The sequence below is a fragment of the Oryctolagus cuniculus genome, chromosome 9 (assembly GCF_964237555.1).
Source record: "Oryctolagus cuniculus chromosome 9, mOryCun1.1, whole genome shotgun sequence".
NCBI lineage: Eukaryota > Metazoa > Chordata > Mammalia > Lagomorpha > Leporidae > Oryctolagus > Oryctolagus cuniculus.
In genome coordinates, this window is record NC_091440.1 from 64,896,254 (window position 1) to 64,907,187 (window position 10,934).

The window sequence follows — 10,934 nt, forward strand, 5'->3', positions numbered from 1 at the left end:
ACCCCCCAAAATGGCCGCCACGGCTGGCGCTGCACCGATCCGAAGCCAGGAGCCAGGTGCCTCCTCCTGGTCTTCCATGTGTGTGCAGGGGCCCAAGCACTTGGGCCATCCTCCACTGCCTTCCCGGGCCACAGCAGAGAGCTGGACTGGAAGAGGAGCAACCGGGACTAGAACCCGGCACCCATATGGGATGCTGGCGCCACAAGGCAGAGGATTAACCAAGTGAGCCATGGCGCTAGTCCACAACTTTCCTTTTTCTATAGGACACCTAAAGGTCCTAAAGTCGGGGGCGTTTAGGTAAAGTCATGGCAGAGTTCCCTGAAGTATTTTATGAGGCTGCACTGTGGTGTAGTGGGTAAAGCTGCCACCTGCAGTGTTGCCATCTCTCATGGGCAGCAGTTCAAGTCCTGGCTGTTCCACTTCAGATCCAGCTCCCTGCTTATGCAGCTGGAAAGGCAGAGGAAGACGGCCCGAGTGCTTGGGCCCCTGCACCCATGAGGAGACCTGGAAGAAACTCCTGTCTCCTGGCTTTGGATCAGCCCAGCTCTGGCTGTTGCGGCCATTTGGGGAGTGAAGACCTCCCTCTGTCTCTCCCTTTCTGTCTGTAACTCTGCCTTTCAAATAAATAAGTAAATCTTGAAAGAAAGAAAGAAAAAAGAGGCAGGTGGTGGGACTTGCTGGTCGTTCCTTTGTGAAACCTGCATTCCTGATCTGCCTTTGTTTCCATCTTGGTGGGGCTTTTGTAGTGCTGAGCTAACCCAACCAAGTCATCTTCCCGCTTCAAAGACAACTGCCTTCCCTTCTGCTTTGTCCTGGGCGGGGGATGGGGGGGGCGCGGGGGGGCAGGTCCAGCCACTCCCTGCCTCTAGCTACTCTCTCCTTGCTGGGGTTTTGATGCCAAGGTTTGGAGACAGCCCTGTAGCACGTGGCTCCCTCATCACGGATTTATGATTAAAAATACATTAAAGGATCAAGAAATTATTAAGAGATACAGCATCTTGTGAGTTATAGCCAACATTTCTAGTTAGACCACAATTGTGAATTATCCACCTGTTCTTCTGCTACAGATCTTGGGCTGGCATCTGAAGGCATTTCATCCTGGTCCCACCATGGTCAAGATACAAATGGAACCTCAGGTGGCAGAACTTGATCCAGCCTGCTATTTGAAAGTCTGGGTTATGGCTGTGTGGCCTTGGTGACTTCTTGTGGCTGCTCACCCTGTCCCTCACTATACATGTGTGCTAGCACTCGAGACACTAGAAAGACATTTGCCTTAATGCTCACTGTTGCCCAACTGGTGAGGCCCAGAGGACACAGGCCCCTGAGAAGCTGTCCGACACTGCTGTGGGGACATATCAGAGAGGCGGTGTCCTCCATGGCTCTGCCCGTCTCCCAGCAGTGTGGTGGCACAGACAGGGAGCGGTCTGAATGCAGAATGTTAGGGTTAGATCCAACCACGGTCTCATCAACTGTAACCTGGTGCAACTCCCTTCATCTCTTTGAGCCGCCTTGGTTACACAGAACCTTGAACTAGAACATCGTATGGCTCTCTTCGCTTGAACATGCTTTGCTTCAATCTTGATCACTCAACAGAAAGGTCTTTTCACTCTCCCTTCCTACTCGCCTCCAACATCCAATATGAACAGAAGTTTGGTCACTCTCCCAAGAGCCTGGGTCACATCTGAGCTGTGTATGTTGTCACATTATTTAATCTTCACAATGACCACAAGGAAATGCAGGGTTGCTGAAGTCAAAGATATTACTCATGGATAGGGAGGCAGTTAGCCCAGCAGTAAAGACACTGGTTATGAATCCCGTGTCCCATATCGGAGTACTATGGTTCAATATCTGATTCCGTCTCCTGACTCCAGCTTCCTGCTGATGCAAACCTGAGGAGGCAGTGGGGATGACTCAAGCAGTTGGGTCCTTGCCACCCACATAAAAATCATAGATTTGGTTTCTGACTCCCAGCGTTGGCCCCAGCTGTTGTTGGCATTTGAGGAATGATCCAGTGAATGGGAACTCATTGTGTGTGTGTGTGTGTGTGTGTGTGTGAGAGAGAGAGAGAGAGAGAGACAGAGAGAGACAGAGAAAGACAGAGAGACAAAGAGAGAGAGGAAGGGAGCTCTCAAAAAGAGACATATTGCTTAAGAAAGGCAACACTGAGTTCAAAACTAGATCTGACTCCAAAACCCATGGACTCTGCTCAGATTTCCCCACTTGTGTTCTCGCCTTACCTCTTTCCTGAGAATGGAATGGTCAGTCACAGACAGGTGCACAGGAAGAATCTTGTTCATCTCCACTTTTTCTTACACTGTGCTAGGACCAGGTTTCCCTGGCCACTGGGCTTGGCAACCTGTGATCTCATACTGCTATTCAGGGCCCACCCAGGTGGGCAACTTGAAACCACCATCGTGTGTGTGTGTGTGTGTGTGTGTGTGTATGTGCGTAGGTAGGTAGAAACTCAGGTTGCAGTGTAGAGAACCAAGGCCCAAAGCCAAGGTTGATGATTTTTAATTCTCTGATGTCAGTGGGATCCAGGAATCGTTTCTAGCCTGGGGAGGGCCAGAACCTCTCTCTCTCTCTCTCTCTCTCACTCTCTCTCGCTCTTCATCCCACGGCTGTGTCCTCAAATCCCTGTCCTCATGCCTGCAGCCCTCAGAGAGAAGCTCTTTCTGCCTGATGCGTGGGACTGAGGGGCAGAGAGAAAATGCGCACATGTGCAGGGAGCACCCTGCTTTCGCCTCCGGATCTCTGCCCACCCTCCCGAATCTCTGAGTGGCATCAGTGAGCGCGCAGACGGAGACCCTCCAAATCGCAGAGCCACCTACCCATGTGCAGACTCGAGCTGCTGCTAATGACATCATGCATAAGTCATGAGGGGCAGGTTTTCAGGATGGCTGGAGCAGGTGATTTGTCTGCATGGCTCCTGGCTCCGTGACTGACAGCACCCTGCACTGTGCCAGAAGTTGTCCCACTGTGGGCATACGTGTCCTCCTTAGATCCAGCCCCTCTCCCACTGGACTTGGGGGCTCAGCAGCCAACAGGGTGCAGGACTTTCTCAGAAGCCAAACATTAAAGAGGTATCTGACTTTTACGTAAGGCAAGGCATTGTGCTATTCAAAATTCCCTTCAAGGAGAAATGAGTTCCCAAACAGACAACTGGTGAGTGCGGAGAATCGCAGCAAGGGTGGGAGGGCTGGGGCCGATGGCTGGTAGGGAGTGTGGGTGGAAGCCAGCTGCAAAGAGCCACCTCTGTCACAGTGACCACTGCTGTTCACCCCGCTCTCCATGGCAAACATCTCCCTAGTTCCAGGGGTGAACATTTTCTCTGCCAAGGGTCATTTATTTGGGCATCTCTAACATCATTCTTAGGACATACAAAATCATTCACTTGAAAATTAGCCTGCTATGGATGTATTCAAATTTTTTTAAAAGATTTATTTCTTTATTTGAAAGTCAGAGTTACACAGAGAGAGAAGGAAAGGCGGCTGGGGCGGGTGTGTGTGTGTGTGTGTGTGTGTGTGTGTCTTGCATCCACTGATTTACTCCCATATGGCCACATCAGCTGGAGCTGTGTTGATCTGAAGCCAGGAGCCAGGAGCTTCTTCCTGGTCTCCCACGTGGGTGCAGGGGCCCAAGGACTTGGGCTATCTTCTATTGCTTTCCCAGGCCATAGCAGAGAGCTGGATCGGAAGTGGAGCAGCTGGGACTTGAACCGGCGCCCATATGGGATGCCAGCACTACGGGTGGTGGCTTTACCTGCTACACCACAGCGCCATCCCCATGGATGTGTTGAATTTTGAGTCCCACCTGCAGTTGGCTTGACAGGGCCGGATCAAATGATTTGGCGGTCCGCGGGCCAGATATTCCCCACCCCTGCTACATAAACTCACAGCCACCAAGGAAGGGGGCACTGCTTTCTGCTTTGTACAAAGGAGGACATAAAAGGAGGAACCCCTAAGAGCATGAGTCATTTGTCCAAAGCTGCACATCAGCTAGTGGTGTAGGCAGGATTTGAACTCAGGCCTATGTCCCACATGCTGGACGCTTGTCCCCAACACCCACTGCTCCTCCCCACCTTGATGTCTTGCACTTATAAAGTATGCACCCCAGGCGAACTATAAAGCTCTAGCTTTTGGACCGTGTTCCTCGTCACCATTTAGTCTTTAAGATGTGACATGCACACATTTGTGGTCCCTATATTATTTGAAAAAGGAAAGAAACCTATGGAGGGTGTAGGAGAACAAGGTGGGAGGAAGAGGAGGAGGAGGAGGATCTAGAGGCTCTGATTTGCTGAGCAACTGTGTGTCCGGTGATGAGGTGGCTCAGCCCCTGGGGTCACACTGATGGCCCAGGGTAGGATGCTGGGGTAGCCTAGGCTCGTGCAGGGTTGTAGGTCTGGCATTGGGAAACCTAACTCTCAGTCCCAGTTCTGTCACTATAAACAGGTGGACTTTGCAAAGTCATAGAATGAGTTGACCCCCCCCCCCCACACACACACACAAAGAAATGTCCACTCCCAGTGCCGGGCACTATAGCATATTACCTTACATGGCCGAACAGTGACTATTCCATGACAAAGGACATGATGAAATGAAGGTCCTTGAGAGGGGCAGCTTATCCTGGGTATCCAGGTGGGCCCCCAACTCAATCAAGCCAGACAGCAAGGAGGAGACACGCGGGGAAGAAGAGTAGGCAGCATGACCAATGTAGCAGAAACTGGATGGACGCAGCCACAAGCCAAGGAACACACAGAACTGTCAGAAGTTGGGAGAGGTGAGATTCTTTCCTGGAGCCTTTGGAGGGGGCATGGCCAGGTTGATTTTGAATCTCTGCTTCCCAGCTGGGCTAGCACAGGTTTCCATGGTCTGATGCCTTGAGTTGGTGGTGATCCATCACATCAGCCACCGGAAGCTAAAACACAAGGTAGTTCCCCTCTTGGCCTCAGAGTAAGGAAGGTTAGTCTCCTGGCTTTGACATTCTCCCGTCATTCCCTGAGCTGCAGACCCCGTGGGAGTGTAGCTCTGCATCGTCCAGGTCGACCCCTTCCATGGGACACCTGTGTCTCAACAGATCACCGTCACTTCAATATGGGGCACAGAACGGATTGGGCCAAGAGGACTTCTCAGGGTAAAATAACTTCACCGACAGTTGCTTTTTTTCCCTATTGCTAATTGCCAAAAAAAAAAAAAAAAAATGCTGTCTTACCCCCGGGCAGCTATCCAAATAACCCTGACCTCTCTGTGGATTTCAGAGAAAGCGTTCAGGATCGGTTTTCTAATTTCCCCCCAAACAGTCCCTGCAGGCTGATGGATCATGGTGAAGGGAACTCCACAAGATTGGCTTTGGCACTGCTGGATTAATGCAGTAGGGAGGTAATCGGCTCACCTCCTCCCCGCCACCGGCTTCAGCCTGCTCTGCAGCTCCGCCACCGGCACGCAGCTAACCAAATCACTGCTCGGGGCTCTGGGGCTCTCTGTTATGGGACTCGGGAGCCTCATTTGCAATCACCATTAACCAGAGAAGCCGCGCGACCGCTCGGTGCCCGTACGGTGGAGTGTCATAGAATATTTACAGAAACCCAAGGGCGAGAGGGGGCTGCGGAGCTTTTTTAGAATAAAGCTGGCAGAATGAAAGCCCCAGCTGCAGGTCTCCCCCTCACCCTCTCCCCGGCCCCTCCGAGCCAGCTGCTAGTGAGCCAGTGAGTCGGGAAGTGGCTCCAGACGGGGCAGAGAAAGGGAATGGACCCTCGGAGGGGGCAGAGCGGAGAAGAACTGAGTCACCCACGTCCTGGCTATTAAGAAACCTTCAACTACTTTAAAGTAGGTATTCACGCTGCGCACTCTGAAGGCCACCGGCCACCGGCTAAATCTCTGGAAACAATGGTCAGGTCTTTAGCTCTCATTCAGCCACCTGCTGTGCTGTGTCAAGCAGGGTTAGCAAGCACACCCGCCACCAGGGCGGGGGTAGGGGGATTTCCAAAGATGAGCCCCTGGAACCGGGAACCACAGAGGCTTACAGCTCTCTCCCTGTCTCTCCTCTATCTCCTCCTCCCCAAGGCTCCCCACCCTACATCCCATCTGCAACTCAGCACACATTCATTGAAACTGGTCTGAGGAGGTCCGGGGCATGATGCTTCGAGGACTAGCCCAGAAATGCTCCAGTTTTCAATCTGTATCTAGCAGCCACTTGAGTTAAAGCCATCATTGCCCCATCTGCCCCTCCCATCCAGTGTGTCCACACACGTGTGTGCATGCATGTGCGTGTGTGTGTGTGTGTGTGCGTGCGGGCATGCTCCTGTCTGCAAACCCAAGGTTAATGGCTTACAACACGGAGGAGCTGCAGGGACCAGCTGAGGGAGGCAGGAACAGCCTCCCTTCCCTGGAGAGGTAAGAACACTTCAGTTCCTAGGCCCAGGAGGGCGTGGGGGTCTCAGCGCTGGCGCAGGGTAGAAGGATCAAGGAGGGCCTTTGGGAAGTTTGCCAGAGAATCTTTTGCTAGTCTCCCAGAAACGTGTTTAGCAAAGGCTGTGGTTAACAGGAGGAAGTCACTCAGCCAGCCTCCATTTAGCTGCTTGGGAAAACTGAGGCCCGACCCCAGAGGGGCCCCAGCCTGCACTACTGGAGCAGCTTTGGTGCAGGGCCTGGCTGTCCCACCCTTCAGAAGGCAGGGCATTGCAGAAGCAAAGAGTGTGGATGGGACAGGAGCCAGGAGACAAAGGCTTTCTTGGTTTGGAACCAAGCAAAGGGCGATGGGGAGACAGGGATGCTGAATCAGGACCAGGAGCAAGGGCCCTCACCAGCGCCCCCTGCAGCCTGTGGGCCATGCTGCCACCACCTCTGGGAATGAAGGGGTGCCGGCGGCTGCCAAGCAAATGGGTTCCTTGCTGGTCACTTGTCATGGGGTAAGGAAAGCTCGGGGTGTGTGTGTGTGTGTGTGTGTGTGTGTGTGTTCCTTTTGAACCCTAAACTGTGCAAGGAGCCATCCCTACAGACAAGACACACACATACCAGGAAACTCAGAGTCGCATCTGCATCCCACAGCTTGGTACTCACTTGATGCTGGTCTTGTGTTCAAGGCTAGTTATTCCAAATGTCCCTTTTAATTCAAGAGCACTTTAAGGGGTGTGCTGGCCTTAACCAGATTATCTGCAGTCCCTAGCAAGTTTCTGCTGTCCATTTAGAAGGAAAGGCAGCAGCTTGCTTGAAGGGATCCCAGGTTACTGAGTAATCACCGTAATAAGATTGAGATTGAAGGTGACCTACAGAAGTGCGGTAAACACACACGAGTTTGTCTGCTTGGTTATAACTCAGCCCTTGCCTCAGCCCCTGAAATGCTGGCGGAATTCCTGGGACAAGCCTGGGAGGATAATGTGCAAAACAGGAGCACACAGACCCTCCTGGGCCTTTGGGACTTGGAAGATGGAAAGCCAGGTTGCAGTCTCTCTAGCCTCAGTCCCTTCTCAGCGTGCTCAGCTGCCACACAGTGTAGGGGAGTAGCACAGATCAATAGCTACTCTGGGTGGACATTGCCACAGGATTTTTTTTTTTTTTAAGGATATTTTTCTCCTAGATAAATCAGATGCTTATTATATCCAAGGCATATTTTGGTCTATTTATGGAAATGAATGTTTAGAAAGAGAACTTGCTTTTGAACTTTGATGCTCTTCTTCATATAAGCTTGCTCAACGGGCCACCTGGACCTGGGCCCTTGTGAAGACCCCCACAGGGGCACCCTGGGGTGCAGGGGTCTCTTCTTGGTTGGAGCAGTCCTCTGAATAGCGTGCCTAGTTCCATGCCCTAGCAGTCCTTCCCTTGCTGTGTTTACCTGTAGTGAGCAAAGCCTCCAAGTGGTTATGTTACTTATTTATTTTTTGGTAACGGGAAATGAAAAACCGAGTGAGATGGTATGTGAAAGGGTGAGCCACAGAAAATAGCCTCTCAAAGCACATGCCACCAATTTTGATGTTACTGCCTATATTATTTCGAAGTTGCCTGCAGGCTTGCAGTGACAACTTTTGGAGTTCCTATTGGAACCCCATAAATCATCTGGAAAAGCACACATTATTTTTAGAGGAGAGTAAGCTACAGCACACCCACTTCTAGTATCCCTTGTCAGCCTCACAAAGGTATGGAGGAGTCGGGACCGGCCTTTTTAAGTCCACGGTGCAGGCGGAGAAGAGAGGGGGAGACTCGGCGACGGTGTATGGCTAGATAGAGGTCACACAGCCAGCCGGAGCTGACTCGGGGCCTCCACCCGTGACTCCCAGCGGCAGGACCACTTGTCCGTATCCAGGCAGACAACACAGATGGCTCTCTCCACAGCATCTCTTCCCACCATCAGCCGCGGTCAGTGAACCAGAGAAATCCAAACTTTGGAGAGGCTAAGTCTCGCGAACAATCTTAGAAGGTATTAAAATGCAAAACAGGAGTAAACAAAAATTCTTGCCGCAGGGAACTTAACTAATGTAAAGTGACAAAATAATGGGAGTTTGAATGCAGTCCCAAAAGTGGCTCTAAAATGGAATTCAGAATTCTATTTTAATATGCATACTATGCACTTGCTTTGCCAAGAATGGCTGAGAGTGAATTATCATTTATAAAACTAAGCCACAAAGGGGAAAAAAAAAGAAATAGGGGAACAAGAGGAAAAAGTGAGCAAGCCAGGGCAAGCACAAATGCATGTGTCAGATGGTATTGGTCCCAGCCTGGGAGCCACAGTTCCTAGGTCAGGTGCACCAGGGCTGCCCCAGAACAGTCCACTGGCGGCTCCACTCAGGAATCGCCCTGGTTTATGGCCCCCAGGGCTCCAGGTGGCTGTCCTTCCAGGGGGATTTCCAGGGATGGCCAGGGGGCACCAGTCTGACTGTTGGGAGTTTATAAAGTGATAAGCAACAAGCCGCACTTTTTCTACCCAAGGGCAATTCTCAGAATGACAGATCTGACCTCTTAAGAAACTCCCAAGTCCGCCTTTGATCCCAGGACCCAGCAAGATAGCCCCGAGTTTCACCGCTGGGGAGTGCAGCTGCTGCGGGCGCCCCCGCCACCCCTCCCCCAGTGGCTTTTCATTCATTTCCCCATAGTCTTGGCGGTTATAGGAGGAGGAGCGATCCTTCCGGCACCTCATTTTCGGGCTGCTCTCCTAAAGGGCAGTGCACAGATGCACAAATGCAGAGGCGACGACTCCAGCGGGGCAGTCAGGCAGCCGCACGGGCAGCTCAGCACCCAGCTGCTCACCGGGCTCCTGGGAGCCGCTTCCCCTTAGTCGAAGGAAGCCGAGCCTTCCTCCCCCAGGCGTCCTCAGTGCAAGGCGCTCAGCTAGCTAGCAGGAAGGAAGCCAGCCAAGCTCCTCCCGACAACACACACAGCCAGGCTGGGGACAAGGACACACACACTTTGCAGAAGGCGCCAGCCCCCGGATCCCTATCTCCGTGTGTAACCCTGCAGGTGCCTCCAGGGGTAGCCAGAAGGGGCTTCCAAAATCCTCGTGCTTCCCTGCCTTTCCAGATACACGGGACGGGCACCAATGTGGGTTAACTTTTAAAATCCCGTCTCCTGAGCGCTTGCACACAAATACTTGGGCGAGAGATAGGGACACCTCCCCACATACCGCCACCACCCTCGCTTCTGCCCCCCACCCGACTCAGGCTGACCAGCGTGGGGGAAGAAACATGAACCACGACTCCAGTTTCGCTTGCCAGTCAGGACAACACCGCGCTGTCGCTACCAGCACAGAGCCACCTAGGGAGCAAGAACCAGCAGAGGCAAACCGGGTCCTAGCACCAGGAAAGAGGGCTTTTTTTTTTTTTTTTTTTTTTTGCAAAGAGCTCCCGGCACGTGCAGGAGGGAGGAACTCGGACGCCCCCCACCTCCGCGCCCACCCACAAGAAAAGACGCGACCCTGAGCCGAGCAGAGCCGGGCGGGCGGGGGGTGGGGGTGGGGAGGGGGCGACGTGCACCGGCAGAGAGCGCGAGACTCACCTTTAGGTTGTGCGTGGGGTTGACAACGCAGACAAGTTGCCCGGCGGCGGAGAAAACCCGCTTAGCCTTGTAGTGCTGAAACCGGAGGTGAATGAGATCTAACACAGCCCCAAAGCACTGGGTGAAGAAAAGCATCACAACTTTTTTTGGGGGGGGTTGTTGGCCCGGGAGAGCAGAGCAGGCAGCTGCAAGTCCTCGGGCTGTGGAAAGAGCGCAGCCTCACAGACACTCCGCTCCAGCCCGGCTTAGCGTGCCTTCATATTCATCATCAAAATAAGACGGTTGGAATCTTGCAGCAGTGAGGCAGCCAATCAAAAGGACAGGAATGTTATCCTTGAGGTGCAGAGACAGCCAATAACGAATGCCTCTCCTACCGAAACTCCCTGATGAATTGAGCCTGGCGGAGAATGTATTATTGAACATTACCATAGATCAGCACATTGCATTTATCTTGTGATTACAGCCAACCATACATAATGCCGGGGAGATAGGCTGACAAAATTGATTGCTTAATGTGTCTCCATTTATTAATTGACTTAATTTAACATGAGAGCTTTCCTTAATACCTTGGCAAAAAAAAAAAAAAAAAAAAAAAAAAAGTAAAGCCAAATAGTAAAACACTCTGCTCCAAAGTAGGCAGATGGATAACGCAGACCGTGGCTCGGCTCACCAGAGCTGCTTGGGAGAAAATCAAATATTACAAGACTCCGATTCCAGATAAGGGTTTGGCAGCAGCAGAAATGTGTATCTTTCAATCTTGCGCTGACTCTCTGCAGTTTGGATTACAGCCCCTTGATAAATCTTACTCCCCGCTCTTTTAGCAAAGAAAAGAACCCCTGACAAATGCATTTGGAGTTGAGGGGAAAATGCATATCTATGTATATAGATGTAATTTTCAAAATACTGTAATTACTGAAGTCTGGAAGTATTAGAGCATAAAGATGCAGCGAA

The 10,934-nt window shown here is 51.9% G+C and overlaps 1 protein-coding gene across 1 annotated transcript in view; it reads right to left on the reverse strand.

Annotated features, from left to right (window-relative positions):
* SIAH3 (siah E3 ubiquitin protein ligase family member 3) overlaps window positions 1-10,404 on the reverse strand; it is a 74,346-nt gene extending 63,942 nt beyond the window's left edge. The window contains exon 1 of the mRNA XM_002712954.5: window positions 9,984-10,404. Within this exon, the coding sequence (XP_002713000.3) occupies window positions 9,984-10,118 (135 nt within the window). The 5' untranslated portion in view covers window positions 10,119-10,404. The remainder of the gene's footprint in view (window positions 1-9,983) is intronic.
* Between the last annotated feature and the right edge of the window lie 530 nt (window positions 10,405-10,934).